At 39.1% G+C, this 20,831-nt stretch overlaps 1 protein-coding gene across 1 annotated transcript in view; it reads left to right on the top strand.

Moving 5' to 3' along the window:
- The window catches only part of LOC149244252 (tRNA-specific adenosine deaminase TAD3-like), a 293,332-nt gene that overhangs the window by 22,502 nt on the left and 249,999 nt on the right, over positions 1-20,831 (top strand). Inside the window, exons 2-3 of the mRNA XM_089374775.1 lie at positions 8,845-8,896; positions 9,084-9,154. Coding sequence (XP_089230901.1) covers positions 8,845-8,896; positions 9,084-9,154 — 123 coding nt within the window. The remainder of the gene's footprint in view (positions 1-8,844; positions 8,897-9,083; positions 9,155-20,831) is intronic.

Here is a 20,831-nt window from a genome sequence, read left to right as displayed (position 1 = left end):
CACCTTCCCTTCTTTTCTCTAGGTCTAGCCTTACTGGGTCACCTAGGGCATCATTTTCCTTTCAAACTACCCACAGAAAAACTTGCTTGGTATCTCCTGCGCTGATGAGTCTCCAAGGTCTCCTCCAAATTTGAGGAAATTCAGATGGTGGGATTGTGAGATATCCCAAGCCCTAGCCTTGAGATTGATTTTCGCTCTAGGTTCCCCTAGGCTAGTACCTCATAGGGATCATTTTGGCACTTTTAAGTGAAAATTCTTTCTTTGATCCCCTTCTCCTCCTTGTTTAGGTCAAAATCATCATTGGTTTCTAAATTCCCTCCTCTTGACCTAACCTGGGTCCACTTGGTCCCGTGTGGTCCCATATCTTAATCAAAGTCAACTCTTCAAAGACAACTCGGGAAGCCAAGTTCCACAAGGATTTTAGGGATTGGGAAGCTCCTTTACAAATCACATTCCTTTAACCTAGCCTTAAAATCCCTATCCCCTTATCCTAGAGAACCTTGTACCTTGCTTAAAAAGCAAGCAAGTCCCACTCTTGAGTCTCTCCTAGGAAAGGGTCATTGAGATCACTTCACATCCATCTTAGTTGACCTATCTTGTATAAGTGATTCTCTATATATCAGTTCTCCTCCCATTGGTGAAAGTCCATAAAGAGTAGGAAGCTTTAGTTGCGGTGACAGTGGGCTTTAGCTTCATTGTTGCTCTTAACCAAGCAAGTGACCCTCTAGGATCCCTACTTGTTTGAGCGTAACAAACCCTTTTTGGTCCTTTTGTTTGGGTTGGAGACTAAGGTAATTCTTTTTGTAATAAATTTACATTACAGGTTGTAGGATGAGTGCCTACCTGGTGGGTCTTTTGAATGAATATCCCAGTTCACGTTGGTTGCCATTATTTGTTCTAGGCTTCAAAGTTTTGACATTTGAAGCCCTTTGGGAGTCACATTTCTAGGTTAAATTGCCTCGAAAGCAAACGTCCACAACAAGTGCATTAAATTCCAAGAGGTTTCATGGATGAAGTTACGAAGACAATAAGCCTCACCAATTGTGCCACAAAACGTAAATTTTTATTCGTTAACACTTCACAGTCTTATTTTGTACCAAACCCCGCTTGTTTGTCATTTGGTTAATACATTTCTTAAAATATAATCTGGTAACTTCTTGTGGATGGGAAGCTTATATCATTAATAAATTGTGCATGGTAAGCCAGAGTGCAAAGTGTTGAATTTTGTAGCTTTGGTTAGTATTCATAACTAATAGTTTACTCTTGATGTATCTATAATAAATATAAAGCATGTTCTTGATGCTATTGTCAAAAGAAGAAAATATATGACACGTTCTTCATGTCGGTTTTGAAAAGAGAAGTTGAATTTTGAAAAATATTTTTTTTGGCTACAAAGAAGCCCAATTGGCCCTCCTCCTAGTCAAGTTGGCCCCATTGAAGAGGCACCCATTCGGCAAGCTAATCTTCAATTTATATGAAGCATTTGACCTCCTTATCAAGCAAGATTTTGGAACACATCTAAAGTAAAATTCTATCTTCTGAGGTAGAAAGAAAAGGATGAGTCTGAGGTCAAGAAGAGGATAAAATTTAAGGGATATACAAGACAAATCTGAGGACGAATTGATGACAAGGTGTAGGACTAAACTTCTGAGACAAGGAAGTTGCAGGACCAAATTTCTGAGGCAAGGAAGTTGCACGAACAAATTTCTGAGGCAAGGAAGTTGCAGGACCGAATTTCTGAGGCAAGGAAGTTGCAAGACCGAAATTTCTGAGGCAAGGCAATAGACCTAATTCTTGAGAAAGTACAGGACCAAACTTCTAAGATATGGCGGAGCAGCAGGTCCGAGTTTCTTACCCTAGCAGACTGAGTTCAGTGACAAGCTTAAGACTTGACTGGGAGGCAATGGATTAGGTTTGACCAAGTTTATTTTGTTGGTCAATTTAACCTTATGGTTGACTAGATGAATCTAGGTGTGTCTCTTGTTGAACTGAAGAATTTCTCTAAGGAAAAGGTTGTTGGATTTCCCCCCATGTGGGTTTTCCCAAGGTAAATGCGTGTGTCCTTGATTTGGTTGTCTCTTTATGATCCTAATGTCTATTGTTGAAGATCTTCTGTGTAATTATTTTATGATGAAATTGAATGAATGGAAGATTAAATTAAGAAATCATAAGAAGTAATTATCAGTTTAGAAGATCTACGAAAAATCAACATGGTATCAGAGCTATGGTAAAATAACAACCCTGAAGAAATCATCTTTGTTTCAAGTCATTCTCTAGGGATTGCCATAGAAGCCCTAGTTCAGGGAACACACTTCAAAATGAAGCCAAAAGAAAATTGGACTCTGTTCAGGCCGAGTTGAGGAAGAGATGCCACAATGTAATCCGTGTCCTAACAAGGGTCTGTCTCGGCAATGAAAAGGAGCAGAAAACTTTCTGTGTTCTATGTATAGGAAATGAGTACCAAATTTTTTCAAGCATCAGAGCTTGTGACAAAGGATTGAGAAGATCTCAGTGCAAATTGCAAAAGACTGAAGCTCCATTTTGTATTGGAAACAATACCCTTTCTTTTGAAGCCAAGTTTCATATGGCTAGAAGACCGTGATCCGTTTTTAAGATTGTGATAATATTTAGTAAAGGCCGAAACAAATCTTAGATACTTCACTCTATAGACAAAATAACCCTAGACAACTGTTGCAGTAAGGCCAAAGTTACCTCAAGGCCCCAGTTACAGTAGGCCGAAAGTTTGTTGTCCTAGTTAAATGTCATAGTTTGGAAGAAGAACAAATATATACCAGAGATATGCCTTTAGTCATGGCTTTACATGAAGGCTGAAAGGCATACTTCAATCTAGTTGCATAAGGCCAAAAGGCCTGATGACTAATGATAGAGGGCCGAGTAAATGGCCTCAGGAATATCCAAAATATCACCAAGTTGTTTTGGTGATTTGACTAATGCTTCATAAGACCCTGCCAAATAGAAGGAAGAATCATTGGAGCTTACCTTGTCTATGGAGAAGGACTGATTCATAATCACGAGTATTTTGGAAGATACAATATTGATATGGATATTAACAATAATATGATACACATTGTCTAAGAAGGGCTGATGTTTTAGCATTTACGAAATTACGACAAGGATGGAGTATTGAAGAGTTGTTTTGGTCACCTAGCAAGCATGACTCTGTTTCATGCAAAGTACAATTATAGGATGTTCTACGACGAATATGAAGCTTGATCTACAAGAGACCATCGAAGCTATGAATTTGCAAAATAAAATGTATGTATCAATCACTAAATTTGCTAACAATGATCTTTGTTTGAGATCAAGTTCCTTTGGCACATTCTTGAAGACTAGGCCTGTCAATAAGGACCAAGTAGAGGTCTCGTTAAAAGTATGTAGTAAGACTTGTATCAAAGTTTCTCCTTGGAACTATTGATCTCCAGTTCAATGAAGAAAACACTTAATCTTAGTAGATTGAAAAGTCACTGAATTAGCCATGGAATTGTAGGGTATTCTTGAAGAAATGACAACATTACAATTTGAATGATGGCTCAAGGAAAGACATAGCCACATAGGAAAAACATGTAACCTTTACTCATCTACTGAAAGGACGAAATATGATATATCGAATCTGTGCTCTTTGGAAATGTTGCATTACATGTTTAGAAGCAAGATATGTCATGAACTCTGCACTGCATATGATTGTTGATAGGATATTTTGAAGAATGGTATCTACTTTATGATTTATGGATGCTTAGTCTTGAAATATATTTTGCACATCAAGGCAAGAAGGGAAAAGGGATCACTTTCACTAATATGCCTTTAAAGACCACTTTGATAAATAAAGTGCATTGATAGTGGAAAAGAAGTCGGTCCCTCTTCAAGCTTAGAGATTAAAGGCTCTCTTGATAAAGTCATTTGCAAATCTAGTATTGTCCAAGGATATAAATGACTAAATACATATCGGATTGATGCTTTTTGATCGAATAAAAAAGTTTTGATGTTGTGGAAGATCTTGCATAGATAATTGGGTGTTGACATAATGTTGAGCACATAATGATTTGACGAAATCTCGAAGGACAATATATTGTTGCTGCTACAATGATTGTGAGGAAGCCAAGTTACTTGGTTTGGAGAGATCAAGGATATTCATTGGACGAAACATCCTTGATTGATTGATGACAATGATGAAGTTCATCTCATATGTAAAGATTCTAGGGTTTTGATATTTGGATATGAAAATTGGAAATCTAGGGTTTGAAAAACCCTAGCCAGCTAAAAGGGCTTTGAATAAGAAAGCTTTAGGGTTTATGGATAAAACCCTAAAACTAAACCTAGATTAATGTTTCCACTGAAAGAAGAAACCCTAGCCTATGCAAGAACATAATGACATTATGCTGATGATGAGAACAAGGTCGATAAAATTTGTAAGTTGGATGCAAGAGGACTAAAATTAAGAGGGCGTTGACATTTTGTTAGAATCCTTAAAAGATAAGCATTATCTCCGCTTTGATTATTGCTATTGTTGTTGTTTTACTATTAGTTAGTCTTTTGTCTTTGTATCCTTTGCTTGGTTGTAATTATTCGTTCATGCCTCCTAGTGAGGGCTACAGGTACTTAGTAAAGGGTGCTAAAGCTCTGACAATAGATGGAAGTAGTGGAGGAACCAAGCAAAACATGTGACAAGAGGACTTTCCTAGAATCGGTAATTTGTGCTGAGAGATATTGTACTAAATGAGATTTGAGCTCAGAGGGAGTAGGCAGATAAACAAGTTTGAAGTATACCTTGATTGTGCCTAAGAGAAGTCAATGGTGACTTCCAAATGTATCTACAAGATCTAACATGCGACAATTTGCAATATAGACAAGTACAAAGCGAGAGTTTAGAATAGAAGGTTCTCCCAATAAGAGGGAGAGGATCGTGACAAGATGTTTACTCCAGTTGTGAGGTACACTTCTAGAACTATAATCATTGCTTTGAAATTGCACCAAGTGGATGCAGAGATCGTTTTCCTCAATGAAAAGGAAGAAATATACACAGAAGGCTTTGAACTTTGAAGTACATGAGAAGAAGTCTCATGATTGAAGGCGACGTTGTATGATCACAAGCAGACACATTAGGCTTGGTATTCTTATATTGATGGATATCTGATAAGTCTTGGTTGATCTCATTATTATTTGTCTTTGATGGAAGTAGAAGGACTCATTTGTTAGAGGGAGAAATTGCGGCAAAAAGATTCAAAGGGAGTAGTTAAGAACCCTTATTTTAGCTTCTTGACCTCCGAGTTCAAGTTGATGAACTGTCATTGACATTGTCAGGCTAGATAGCTGATATGCTAGAAAGCAACAGTGGCAGAGGGAGGAGCTAGAGTTACTAGAGTAGGATATGTTTCAATGTGAGAGGAAGCACCTAGTCAGGGTGACAGGAAAGACGCTGTGGTGATGAATCTAGTGAAGGAAGCATATTGGTTTATGAGCCAATACATGTAGCTCAAAATGTGTTGAAGTACCAACATGGTACAATTGGTCATGGCACAGTCAGTTATGGTTTGAGATGTGTCAAATAGTGAATTACAACTCTAGGGATTCACAAATTCAGATTGGGCAGAGAGTGCTGAAGACAGAAAGAGTTTATTAGAATATTGCTTCAATTTGGCTTCGTTATGATTTCTTGGATGAGCAGGAAGCAGACATTTGTCACACTCAGTATTGTAGAAGTTGTGTATATTGCAACTGAATTGACAAGTTGAGTAGTATGGCTTCAGAGGCTTCTTGTAGGACTGTCTTGATCAGATGCAGGGGACGACCATGATGATAGGTTGAAGCACAGTGAGATCCAGTATCGAGAAATGGTACAAAAGGAAGCAGTGTGGCTTCGGATTATGCTACAATATAGCAGTTTTTTGGAAAAGTCTCTGTCACAGGATGAAGTCTACATATACTTCAGGGACAAGCTTGGATTTGTTGAGAATGCCTCTCTTAGTGAGAGGGAGTGCTGATGAGATAGCGTCATGGACTGACATTCTCCCCGTGTCAAGTATATTGACCCTTATTAGGGAGAATTGTCCGACAGAGGATAATTATTCTCCCTGTGTCTAGTATATTGACCCAAATGAGGAAGAATGGTCTTGGAGCATCAGGTTCGTTTAGCATCAGGCCCCGAATTACTCAGTTAGAGTGTGGCCTTTGGAGATTCACCACGTGTCAAAGATATTGACTCGAATGATGGTGAACCAATGTGAAAATTCCTAGATCTAACAATCTCAGGAATCCTATTGCAACCAACTGAGTCTACTTCACCTAGATTGTAAATTGCATTGCAAGCTTATTTCAAATTTCTTCTTGAAACATTGAAGTAAATTACTGAAGCAACCTACACCAATTAAATATGACTATGAAACATAGAAACTGAGCAAGGAAAATAGAAACACATAGGACACAATTTTTTATGGACAATAGTCCCCAGAAAAACCCAATGCGGGAAAACCGGTGCAACAACTTCGAGGGTTTTTTATTATTAAGCAGTAGAAAATTCTGAATACATCACTGAATACCTCATAAGATTATTCAGTTACAGAGAGAAATACTGGCAGAAGCTTTGTGAGTTTTACCTCACACAGTCACGGAGAAATCCTGTCTGATCCAGCCCCAAACTGACTGCCCCCCGACTTTTCTGGCTGCCTCTGTGCAGTGTCTGCATCAAACTCTCTGGGTGCTGTGTCACTTCTCTGGTTGGTCGATCTACTACCCAAGAGATTCCATTTCTGCAACCCGGTCTCACATCCTGACTCCCGGCTTTTAAAATTCGAATTCCTTTGCAGATTTCAGACTCCTCTCTCTCCCTCTGCGCTGGTTCTGCGTGGCCCTTCTGGCCCTGCGTCAGCCTCTGTGTCAAGGCTTTTGAATCACTCACCGCCTCTCTCTGTTGATGTATCTCCGGCTTAGAATTTCTCTCTCCGGAAGCTGCTATCCCTGCCCCTCGACTAGAAGAGATCTCCTTAATAGATTTTTCCTCCTGAGAACTTCTCACTTCAGAAAATTGATTTTCTCTCTCTCTGTGTGTTTTCCAAATGATCCTCAAGCCCCTTCTTATATCTTTCTGTTGGACAACCAACGGCCTAGATTAAATCATAATCAAAGGCTCAGATCGTTTTGGCTTGATCCGTGGCTTTTTGTAGAAGTTTCACCCCTGATTAGATTAATATCCATTAATATTTTAATTTTTCCTAAGTTTAGACTTAGGAACCCCATTAAAAATATAAATTATTTTAATAAAATCACTTCTGGGTGGAATTTCCTAAAACACTTTCTGGGTTCTTTGGAATACCTATGCTCAAGCCTCCCTGCAAAATTTGAGGCTTAGAGCACATTCGATGCTACCCCAAATCAACAACCAAGACTAGTCTGGATGCCATGTGTTAGGTACCGATTCGAATTATGGTGACTAGTTGATGCTAAATGATGTACCATGTGTCTGGAGTACCGACCTAGATTTTGGTGGGGATATACCATAGGTCAGAGGTACCAAGCCAAATTATGGTAACTTGTTGATGTTGTTGACTTACCATGTGTCAAAGTTGTTTGACCAGATTATGGTAATTGATTAATGCTACTGGTTTAGCATGTTGTCACATTTGGTTTACCATTGGTGATGATTTGTTATAACCTTTTCTTATTATTATGAATACTTCCCTAACTAAGAGGGAGTGTTGAATTTTGTAGCTATGGTTGGTCTTCATAATTAATATTTTACTCTTGATGTATTTGTAATAAATATAAAGCATGTTCTTCATGCTATTGTCAAAAGAAGAAAATATATGACATGTTCTTCATGTCAGTTTTGAAAAGAGAAAATTTGAATTTTGAAAAATAATTTTTTTGGCTCCAAAGAAGCCAAGTCAGCCCTTCTCCTAGTCAAGTTGGTTCCAGTGAAGAGGCACCCATTCGGCAAGCTAATCTTCTATATATATGAGGCATTCGACCTCCTTATCAAGCAAGATTTGGAACACATCTAAAGTAAAATTCGATTTTCTGAGGCAGAAAGAAAAGGACTAGTTTGAGGTCAATAAGAGGATGAAATCTAAGGTTTATACAAGACAAATCTGAGGACGAATTGATGACAATTTGCAGGACTGAACTTCTGAGGCAAGGAAGTTGCAGGACTGAAATTTCTGAGGCAAGGCAGCAGACAGAATTCTTGAGAAAGTACAGGACCAAACTTCTGAGATATGGCAGAGCAGCATGTCCGAATTTATTGCCCTAGCAGACTGAGTTCAGTGGTAGGATTAAGACTTGACTAGGAGGCAGTGGACCAGGTTTGACCAATTTTATTTTTATGGTCAGTTTAACCTTATTGTTGACTAGATGATCTAGGTGTGTCTCTTGTTGAACTGAAGAATTTCTCTAAGGTTACTGGGTTTTCCTAGAGTAAATGCTTGTGTTCTTGATCTGGATGTCTTTTTATGATCCGAATGTCTATTGTTGAAGATCTTCTGTGTAATTACTTTACGATGAAATTGAATGAATGAAAGATTAAATTAAGAAATCATAAGAAGTAATTATCAGTTTAGAAGATCTATGAAAAATGAACATAGAGGAGCTCATTTGGAGGGGTGTTTAACTGAGTTAAGTTACCATGTTTTCATGTGCGTTTGAATTTTGGTGTTAGCTCACTTGAACGACACTGTATATTGGTCTCTATTATTTTGGATCACAAGTTAACAACAATGTTTGTAAATGCAAAAAACTAAATCCATTATTGTCCATGAAATTTCTTCTTCAGAGTAATACATAACTTCATACATCCTCTGTTGCATTTTCTGAAACTCTCCCTTTGTTGTGCAGTCGATGTGTTTGCTGCAAAAATTGAACCAAAAATTACCAGTACACTGATCAGGTACTCTAATTTTGGCTTTATTTGTTGTTGTTTCACCTTTTGCGTATGCAGTTATACATGTGTGAGAGAGAGAGGGGCTGGAGGGGGGTAAAATGAAGATGGAGTTAAGAGTAGATATAGGGTGCATTTACATTCCCTATGAGTTTTTATTGCTTTGCTCTAAATGGAAACCAATGTAAACTTTTAGACAGTTAAATTTAATTGCGCCTCTAGAGAATCTGGGACATGTGAAACGGGTTCGGAAGGCTTCTTTTGAAGGTGAACCTCCCTCTTTTTAATCGCTTGATCAATTTTCATATTAGCTTGCAAATATTTAGATATTACTTTTCCTCTCTCTCAGTTGTCTGGTTAGTATTTTTTGTCTAATTCTTTGATTTAACCTCTTAAATCCTTTTCTTTTTAACACATGATAACCAATGAGGAAATCTGACAAAGACATAGCACACAGTAAAGGTGGAGAAAAAGTTACTATTTTTGACTAAAAATTAAGGTTGCAGGAATCAAGGGAACTAGTATAACGCAGAAAATAATTAGAAGTTCGAACTAAAACCCCCAGGCAGAAATAATGCAAAATAGAAAGAAAGTTCACAGGCACTGTACTACAAAGGTGAGATAGCACTGAACAACAAGATGAGAAATATTATAAAATATTTCTCTTGTTAAACGTGGTAGACAATAAATATTTTAGTCATGGGCCTGCATAAATTGTGTCACCTTTGATCTACATTTACTATAATGCTCGTTTTACAGAGAAAGTTAACTTCACATGAGTGATCCTGCAAACAATTTTGTCAACTAATGGACAAAAATAGAATTTGATTCACTTGAACTCTCTAAAAATGGAAAGTAGTCTTCTCTTGTGGAGGTGGACTCTTCGTCAACCCAAAACAACTCAATGTTCATTAAATTGTTAATAGAAAAGGGAAGTCATTCTCAGAAAAGCTGGTTTTGGGGTGCAAGTACCTGGGTTGATGTGATATCATCCTCCTTCATTCTGGTACTAACATCAGTCAGAGGTGCTTGTGCTTGTGTTTTTGGTGGGTCCCAATTGCTTGTGGGTGTGGTCTTTATGATGCCTTCTAAAGTAACCTTACTATCCCTTGATGCGACAACTGTGCCTTTAATCCACACGGACATTACTACTAGCCCTCGTGTAAAAAACAAAGCACAAATACAAAACAAGATGAATGTGTGTATTATTCTCACATTGACAACAAATTTGAGAAAGAAATCATTATGGAGTACTACACACACCGAAGCTTTGTTAATCCAAAACTGGCTTTGTAGTGTGAGTCCTGGAATGGAACCTGTGTCATTCTTGGAAAAACTGGTTTTGGTGTGTAAGTACCTAGGTTGATGCAATATTATCCTCCCTCATGCTGGTACTAACATTGGTTAGAGGTGCTTGTGTTCTTTGGGTGGTTCCATTGATCCATTAGATGATCATCCAACTGTAAATACAACACCAAAACAACCCTTATCTTCTTTGATTACAATGTTAAATCACTGAACATAATCATCATTAACTTATGTCAAATCAATAATATATATATATATATATATAGCTGGACAGTACAAACCATGAGGGACATAGAAGGCTGAAATCAAATTTGCAGTTTACACAGTTATTGGACAGCTGAAAACTTCATTTGCATACACAATATGAAATTCATGTACGTACCATAGTCTTATCACAATACTAGTTTCCTCATGAACCTTAGTGAATTACTTCAAGAAGACAAGTGAAAAGAGGAAAATATAATGATGATAATGAAAGTACTCTCTCCTTCCTCTATATATATGAGAGGCAATGGAGTCCAACCTAACATGTGGGCCTGTGCCCTTACAAGTAACCTACAATGACACATGTAGGGTCACACATGTGGAGTGATACACTCCAAGGATACACATCAAGCTCTAGGGCGACGTCATCCACAATCAACGCTTCAAATGCAAGGGCACTCCACGATATGTGTCTAATGCACCTCCTACAAATCTTCAATGATTCCATCAATGATCCAGATTGGATCATTATATTGTTTGTCATCCATCTCAATGCTTTCAGAGTGGAAAAAGTGGAGGAATCAGCTCACAGGACTTTTTTTACTTGCAGGAACCAGTTTGGCAAACAGGGGTCTGAAACCTTCTTAGAGGATTTTGAGTCATCAAACGCCTTTTTTTGGGCGTAAAACTATCGCTTTAGTACCACACTTTTTTTCCTATTCTACACAGTGAGACCTTTCCAACAATGCAAGAATCGCCTCAATGGGAGTTCGTATGCAAAAGTTATGCCACTTAGAAGTTGACCTTCCTGTTTTGACCACCATAATTCAAGAGGATGGCACACCAACCCCCATAACTCATAGAAAAAGGGCTAGCCATGCGACTATGATGAAGAAGGCTCTATAAGAGTCCATATTGTAACTATGGTTAAGAGTTGAGGGAGTCAAATCAAACCATTAGTAGGCTATTTGGTTGTGTTATAACTGTGCCACTTGAAGGGAAAAGGGTTCCATTCTTTTTGAGTGCATTTGTTCCATAGACAAGCAATGTAGCCGAGAGGGATTGGGAGAGAGCAAACAGAGAGGATTTGTGAAATTTAGTATCCCATGGGCCACAAACTTTACTTCTTTGTACTTGCAACCATTTTCTATTTAAAGAAAGAGAACATAGCGACCTCACCTTCCAGTCGGGTTTTCTCTTGAAAGGGTTTCCTAGGATATATTGTTAGGTCCTTGATACCTACCAAAAGTGGGTGACCCCATAGGAGAAATTTTATCCTAGTCTTTTCTTCAGTCGACAGCCAACAACCCTTGACAACCACTAGTATAGCCGATGTATTGTGCGATTTGATCTCTGCTCCCTAAACCAATCATGTGTCCCCTCACCCATCTGTCAAGAGCATATGTTTGAAACTGGGCAATCCAATCCTAAAGTTATGTTTTTCATTGTGCAATCGGGTGCTTGTGCTTGTTTTGCCATGGGCATATTGGGCATGGGTTATTGGGTGACTTGGAAGGAGGAAGAGTTTTGATTGTAGTTTTGTTCCCTCACCTTAAATGGGGGGGTTAATCCTCAATCCTAGTCTTGTGGGATCTCCCCTATTGGCTTATGGCTTCAAGAAAGGCACTACTTGGGAAACCCTAATTTTGGTAGTGCGGTCCTGTTTTCCCATTTTACACTTTTCACGCCCCCTCCCCTTGTCCACATGTCTGGGTCGGGCCTGACACTGTTGCCCTGGAGGTTGATGCAACTAAAAGAACGTTAAAAGCATATCATGGCCACAAGCAAGAAACAAAAGAAAAGAATATCATAAAATGCAAAAGATGGCCGGAACATTTAATATAGCACGTGGGCAAAAGCCAAACATGAGCTTTACCCCTTCATCATGGCCATCACCTTGGTACCTAGGACCGTTGAGTGCCCCACATATCATTAAGGAACACATGCACGTCCCAACCCCTAGTGGGCAATGCACTGCCCCATCTTAAGGGGGTAATAATTACCACATATCACTCACATCATGCTCTTATTTCTTAGAGTTCCGAGCAGTAATACAAAGAAAAAATCATAAAAAGGCAAAAGGAAAATAATGAATGGTGGAAAAACAAAGGCTGGGGTAACTCATGTATCTATGATTGCTCCCTTCTATATCTATACACCAAAATATGTTGACATCCGTCATGATTACCATCCTTGAACCCATGGCATTTGGCTTTGAGACCCCTATTTCCCTATCCATCTTATCCTTATTCACATGACCCCTATCAAGTAAAGGATGTACCTTGGACCTATCTTTCCTCTTAGGGGCTGGGAACACCTAATAGGGTTGTTTATTAGCCACTCCTACCTAGGGAGGTAACACTTTTACAAGTTTAAAACCCCAAATTTGGAACGGAAGCTCAATATGAAGTCTCAATGTGCGCTTGATTAACAAGCTTGATTCACTTAGACGCACTAATGAATTATTGTAATTTGTACCTAATGGTGAGGAAGCACATTGGATCTTATATGTAATTTGCAAGTGGTTTCATCATGGACTGGGTAACTTAATGGGGCCCAATCCCACCAAAAGATCATATTGACACTTCTAGGGGATGCGTTGAGAGCCATGGGACTCCATCATGTGTTACAACATCATTTCATGCTATGGGCACTTTCAACACCCTCAGAAGTTTGCTCGTCCCATATTATTTGCAAGATGATGCACTTGGACTAGTGTGCCCTGGTCAACTTAACATATTATGGCAACCGATCCAAGGCCCAAAGGAGGTTTGTCTCACCCTTGAGACATGGGAGGGCAAGTACCATCGTCAAAGCCTTAATCATTGGAGCAGTATAGGTTTTTCTATCATCAGGAGATCCATGAGACCAGTGACTTGCATGGAGACTAAAGGGCCATCTGTTAGTTTTTGATGGTTTGGTAGCATTGGACATGTGTTCTAGTCTTGACTTTGGGCAGAGAGGCTAAGGAACACTAGAACCCAAAAAATGTTTCAAGAGAAAACACTTAGAGATGGCTCAATTAAGTTAATTTGTCAATAATTAAATATTTCCTAGGTCTAATTTAGGAAAAGTGATTAATTAACAAGAATTAATTGAGAAATGTGAGATTTCTCTAGAAACTCACATGGATCGAGTTAGAGATGATATTAGCTGTTGATGAGGATTTAATCATGGTTGTTGGTGAGCCAACGAGAGATTATAAGGGGAGGTCGATGGGGTTGGAGCTAGATACACTTGAGATCGATTTTGCTTGGTAGAATGAGCTATCCAGCAGCATCAGCTGAGCAGGGAAGAGAAGTTCGAGCCAGAGGGGAAGCAGAGTCAGTGAGGGGCAGAGACAGTGATTTCGGAGGAAATTCCAGTTCCGGAGAGTCAAATGCAACAGGGCCAAATTTTCCTCAATCATGCTGTAAAAGGATTGCGCAGACAACTTCAGACGAGGAGTTTGATTCAGCTGGAGTGATGGTCGATTCAATTGCTAGAGATCGAGAGAAATTCCAGAAGGGCTAGTGAGTCATTCTCAGAGGCTGAGTTGTGCTAGACATCTTGATCAGAGCAGCTTCTAGGCAGTGCATGTGAGGGACTACGCAACATCTGCGCAGAGGTTGACGCAGGGTTTCATGCAGCCTAGTTTGTGCCATATTTGGAGCTAGATTAGTGTTGGGTGAGGCAAAATTTGTTTCAATATTTTTTGTGGCCAGATTATCTTGTAGAGGATTGCCTGTTTTGGGCATCCAGATTGTACTCAAAATTTCACTGTTGCATAATAATAAAGCCCTCATCTGCTGCACCAATTTTCCCACATTTGGTTTTTCCTGGGACAATTGTCCAAAAACAATGGTGTCATATTTTCGTGTGTGCGTGCTCTATATTTCTCAGTTCTTGTTTTATTTCCACAACGTTTTTATTTGTGAAGAATTGCAGTGCGATTTATTTGTTGTTTGCCATAACAAATAAACTGCATAATTAATCAATTAGAAGAATAAATTTCCAGTTACTGCAATTTGAGGAAAATTTCACACCATCCCCTTGTTCGATATTTATAGAGTCCTCTCTCACATTTTGGCACAAAGAGGACTCAACATGTCCTTCCAACGACCCTTTATCAGCGTGACATCATTAATTTGGCTAGCATTTGGATGGCTAATTTATAATTTGTGAAAACTACCGTGAAGATTCCTTGAATGCAACAATTGGAGTTTAATCTTCTAACTATTAGCAGTTTATTTGTCTTTTGAATTATTATTCGACAAATAACGATCTTCCCAATAAAAACAATGCGGAAATAAAAATACAGAGCTAAGAAATAGATGCACACAAAAAAATTGACACTGTTATTTTTGGACAAATGTCCCTGGAAAAACCCTGAAGGTAAAACCAGTGTAGCAGATGAGGGTTTTATTATTATGTAGCAATTTGAGAGAAATATTACCACTGGTTGCCTAACTAGAAAACCTCTAGAAATCTACTAGAAATATATTTGGCAGACACCCTGGTCTCCCTTTGCAATGAACTCAGCCTCTCCTAGCCTGATCACACCTCATCCTGGCCACTCACATTGCAGCCTAGAAATGTGCATTGCCTGGCTGAATAAAACCGTATAGGCCTGGAACTGCGTCTAGGTGAGACGTCTAGCCTCCATTTGGCTCTGGAACCAACTTGCTCTCCCTATGAGACCCCGATTCGGCAGCTAGTAACTGAAACAAGTCTCTTCAGACAACTTGCACTGGGGTTTCTAGCTATTTGCACTGCTTTGTACGACCTCCTCTCAAATAATTCAACTTCCCTCTTTCCTGTCTCCTGGACACTGGAAATACTGAGGAAATCTTCCTCCGAAATCTTTGCTCTCAAATCTCTACTGCTTCCTCTCTTCGATGCTTTCCCTAGCTTCAACTGTGCCCTTGCCGAATGCTACCAACTGGGTAGTCGAACTGCTCAAACTCACTCGATCTTCTCTGATGCCTCTTTTCCAAACCCTCAACTTGCTCTTATAATCTTCTATTGGGTAACCAACAACCAAGATCTAATCCCGATCAATGGCTTAGATCACTTTGACTCCATCAATAGAAGTCTCTAGAGCAAAATCGAATTATCTTAATTAATTAACTTTAATTAACCAACTACCCTAAGTTAGACTTAGGAAATAAATTGGCTAATTAATTTAACTAAGGCATTTCTGAGTCTTATCGTGTGAAACCTTTTCTGTGTTTGGAGATTTCATGTTCCTTAGCCTCTTAGACATCATAGAGACTAGAACACCTGTCTGCTACTACCATAAACTAACACTCCCTCTTAGCGAGAAAGGTGTTCTCCACTATGTTGGAAAATGTAACCAGGTCCGGTCTTCATATAATGTATTTGAGTCATCAGTCATCATGGAATGTACTTGTCAAAAGAATAAAGAAAATAATTTTTATTATTATTATTGTGACTTATTAAAGCATGGGTTTCATGCTTGGGTCACCATGTTTTAGGTCAAAATTCCCATTGAGGACTTCTAGGACTTGTTCTGAGTCAATAGAGTCATTGTACTTTTAAAGAGACCTTTCTTCGGCTTTTGAATCATGTAAAAAGGTTAAGTATTGAGACAAATATGATTAATGTATCCGCCACACCATGTCGGCCTAGAAGAAGATCATGTCGGCCTAAGGACCCTATTCGACGTCACATGGAGCCTATAAATACAAGCTCATCGAATTCATTTGGAGCATCATTCTCTCACACAAGTTCGATATCTCTTATAGCTGGGAAAAGGTGCGAAGTCTGTTGTTGGGAAGCCAAAGTGAATGCGAGTTTAGGGAAGTCTAAGGAGAAAGGAAAAATCGAAATTTTGGTGCCTCTCTCTCTCTCTGTTTTGTGCTCTGGATTGGGAGATCGAAGTCTTCCAAGTTTGTTTGTTGTCGGAAGCTATGAGTTGCCGGAAGCTGCTGCCTAGTCGAAGTTGCTGGAAAGGGGTCGAAATTCTAGGAGGTTGACTTGGTGTAGAGGAAAGGTCTTGTCTTGGTCTAGGGTGAAGAGTCTCAAAGAATACTATTGAAAGGAAGAATTTCTTGACCGGGTTTTCCCCTTTTGCAGATATGATATTCCAAGTTTCGATGATGAAATTCTATCAAAAAGGAGACCATGCATACTGTTAGGGGAAGCTTGTGATTCTTTACTATTCTTGCAGAAGCTATTCGGGAAGAACCCTATGAAACCCTTGATAACTCACACATGGACAATCATTTCTTGATAGATCATCTCTCGAGAGTAATTCCATTGAAGAAAGTCATGATATTGTGTCTTCACTACACATCCATTGTTGAAGATGTCTTCTACTTGATCACAAGGCAACAATCTTTCTTGAGCAAAAATAAGAGTTGGAGGAGTTTATGCAGGTAGGGGGAGTTGGTTGATCACATGAAGAAATGCAAACATCATCTACCTCATCCATTTCCATGAAAACATGCAAAGGCTTAGGGGGTGCAAGTCCATTAAAGAAAAGCATAATGATAGAGGGAGTTGCAAAGAATAACATAACAGGGAGCACTATGACAGGGGGAGCAACATTTCAAGAAGCAACTTGATAGGGGGGGTACTTGGGCACCCCATTTGCCATTGATGTCAAAGGGGGAGATAATGCCTAAAGGAGGAGAGTATTGCCATCAATGACAAAGGGGGGATTGTTGAATAAAGTTGTCATTGATGCCATCATAATTGAATTGTTGAAGCAAAACCTAACCCTAGATATTGTGCAAACCTTAGGAGACCTAAACCCTAACTACTTGACTCGACCCTAGGTGCATGAGTATATTAATAAAATTCTAGATGCACCTACCATAACGAATCCCTAGCAATGTTGTCATTATGATATCATGTTTGCATTGTTGAAGCTAGCCTTGTCGGTCATTAATGATGACAAGACAATAACTAGCTCTTGTATGCATTGCCCAAGCTTTGTTGGAGATGCCCTAATAAAGAAGACTTATTGAAAAGGCGCCCTAGCCTTGTTAAATGATGCTCATGATGCCCTAAGGAAGCCCTAATCCTTATCAATAAAGAACACATGTGAAGGAACCCTTACCTTGCATGTCATAAACTTGAAGGCCTAAAAGAAAAAATGTCTTAATCCTAGAGGAAGCCCTAACATTGTCCAAAACATAATATCCTAAAGGCCGCCATGGATGAAATAATTGCAGTTCACAAATATAATTTTATTGATGGTAAAAAGACTCTAATTGAAGTTGGAATTGGCATAAACTCGTAGAAGAGATCTAGAGCTTTCCAACGAGCCCTTACTCACCTTCAAACTCCATATAAACTGAGAGAAATTGAATATGTAAGATAGAAAAATCATAATTTTTGGTAAGCCAACATAAGGCTACTTGTGCAAGTCGGCTCCCTCTCAAAAAGACGTGTCTTTTCGTTATAGGTCAAAATGTATATAAATATGAGTCTGATCTCATCGTTTTAGCTATCCAACTCAGTGAAGAATTTAGAGAGGAAGCATAAACGTAGACATAGCCCGAGGAGGACATAAAAGATTTCTGTTCGGGTAATTTGGTGATTAAGGTATCTTTCAAGCTCAGATTAGTGGCATGAGAAGCCCAGATTGCAGACTTGTAATCATCATCTACCTGTGATACCTCGAACAATGAACAGTCACCTAGACAACTCGGATCTCACCTAAGACTTGAGCTCAGACAGTTGACCTGGAGGCTCAGTTGAAAGCTTAGGAATTTTTCCTCGGACCTGTGATAGGGACAGTCACATATCTTGGACCTGTGGAGAAAATAACACTTCAGACCTGTGACCTGACCTTGGAGCTCGGACTAGTGATATTACAATTTGGAACAGAGGACAGTCTCTTGTGAGGAGGCTCGAACTTGACTCTTGAAGCTCGGATTCGTGGAACAATCACTTGGTGAGGGCTCAAACTTAACCTGGAGGCTCGGACTTGAGTTTTCATTCTTCTCGGATCTATGGAGGGACATTTCTAAGGACCTGTGGTGGCAGTCACTTGTGAAGGAAATATACCTCAGATAGACCTGTGGTAAACAAGTCTTAGATCTGTGGTAAGCACAATTGTGGAAGCTTGGATTATTGACTTGATCTAGTAACTAGTTGTGGCACCTTGAGGTCTGTATTTGTGTAGCGGTGGCTGTCACTTGTGAAGGAAATATACCTCGGATAGACCTGTGGTAAACAAGTCTCAGATCTGTGGTAAGCACAATTGTGGAAGCTCGGATTATTGACTTGATCTATTAATTAGTTGTGGCACCTTGAGGCTTGTATTTGTGTAGCTCATCATTGACATCATTTGAAGGCAAGCTCAGTATAACTGATTAGAAGAGCAATTGGAAGAATCTATGGTTTGATATCAATTGGTGTTTGGAAGTTCCTTGAAACTACCTCCTTGAACTTGGAACTTTGTAGATCTTGGGGAGTACTTTGGAGCTGGCATTGAAGACCCATTGAAGGAAATTGGAAGCATAATAGAAGTTGATCTTGGAGGCATTGTTGGAGACCATGATGCATTGAGGCCATCATGATGTAACCTTGAAGATTTTGTTTGGGTAACATGAAGAGTTGTGGAGACACCTTTTGAGAAGATAAAAGTTGTCATTAATGAGCTAAGTGCTTTGGAGATCGATTGAGGGCATTGTTGAAGGTGAAGATATTGTCAAGGCTTGTTGCAGAAGATATTGGGAGCCTTGAAGAATCATTGAACTTATCTTGAAGAATTGAAGCATAGGGTTGGAGCCCTAGAGGATAGGAGTCCTCAAGAAGATCAGGTTGGAGCCTGTACCAGTGAGAGGGTTGGAGCCCTAGAGGTTGGTGCCTCATAGAGACAAGGTTGGAGCCTTGGGAAAGATAGGGTTGGAGCCCTAGAGGTTGGAGCCTCGTGAAGTCCAAGTTGGTGCTTGGCAATGTATAGGTTGGAGCCTAGTGGATTGGAGATTAGTGTTTTCATTTAGGTTTGGAGCCCTAAACATTATTGTACTCTGTTTATTGTAAAAAGAGGATTGGAGTCCTTGATATATTTGTTTAATAAAATTATTATTCTATTATTGTTCATTTTGTGTTTTATCTAAGTGATCTAAATTGGTAAAGTAACAATTGTAAAAGAAATACAGATTCACCCCCCTCTTAGTATTTCCAATAGAATCTCGCTGCAACCAAAATATGTAGAGGCAAAAATTGAACAACCCAATGCAATGATTGAACGAGGCAAAAGTGGCCAAAAGAGGGCAACGCTAGGCCTAGAGATGGAAGTGGCTATGGCCAAGGTCTTGATAGGCCCATGACAAGGAGGGAGGAAGCCTTAGGGCTCGATGTCAAGGCCAAAGAGGTGCCGTGTCCTAAGAAAATGAGGCCTTAGGGCCTTTGGCAAGGGAAAAAGAGGCAGGAAAGGGTAGAAGGAGGTTGACCGAGGAGGGAGGAGGCTAAGGAAAGGCCTTAAAGCTAAGTTGCGCTGATATGGATACGGATATGGGGTTTGAAACAGATACGACAAATTTTCAAAAAATCTGGATATGATACGGCAGGAAACGATGTATATAATAATAATAATAATAATAAAAGAAATTTCATATTACCATTCATATTTTAGAATCTAGATTAGATCTAAAGACTAAAAATACATAATCAATTATCATCTATGATTTATCATGATTCATTAGCATCAATTTAGCATAAACACTATCATCATCATTAATGATTACTATAACATTCATGATTCATGATTCAACATATCATCAAGTTTTTGTTTCAAATTTCAAATTTCAATCATCGAGTTATCAACATGACAAGTTACAACTTACACCATCATTACAAAAATTACTAATGCATACTAAATAGTACAAAATGAACTATGACTAGCAGTCTACTATCATTATTCATAATTCATATGGTTGTTCAAAATTTTAAAAGTTAAAACACCACCATAAATTACATTTACATATCATCAAATATGTCTTCATTCATGCCTCTAAAATGCTCCATGTCCTCTCCAGAAGTGGGACTGGGAACATTGCTGCCATGTCCACTTGAAGATCCACCTATTGGTGACTCCGCATCAAACAAATTCATATGAGACATGGCATTCAATGTCATACCCAAGTCAGGCAATTCTGGTTCCACGTCCCATAATTTGGTGGGCCCAAATTTGTATTCATCTCTCTTGTGTGACTGAAGGCAAAGGTTTGAATGAACACACACTTGTTCCTTAGCCTTCTTAGAGCCCAATCTGTTTCGCCTGACTGAATGGATGAAGCCGTATGTACTCCAGTTCCTTTCTACTGAAGAGGAACTAGCAACCTATGATAAGATCATGATGGCCAATTTTTGGATATGTGGAAGTGCCCCACCATAGAATTTCCACCACTCAATTGGATTTAATCTGGTCTTGTCCCATATACAATCAATCTCACAACCCTAACCCTCTGAT

The sequence above is a fragment of the Pinus tabuliformis genome, chromosome 8, assembly GCF_031772625.1.
Source record: "Pinus tabuliformis cultivar Carrire ecotype Pingquan chromosome 8, CPIR1, whole genome shotgun sequence".
Lineage (NCBI taxonomy): Eukaryota > Viridiplantae > Streptophyta > Pinopsida > Pinales > Pinaceae > Pinus > Pinus tabuliformis.
Note: the sequence above shows the minus strand (reverse complement) of the source record. Positions and strands in the feature narration are given on the sequence as shown.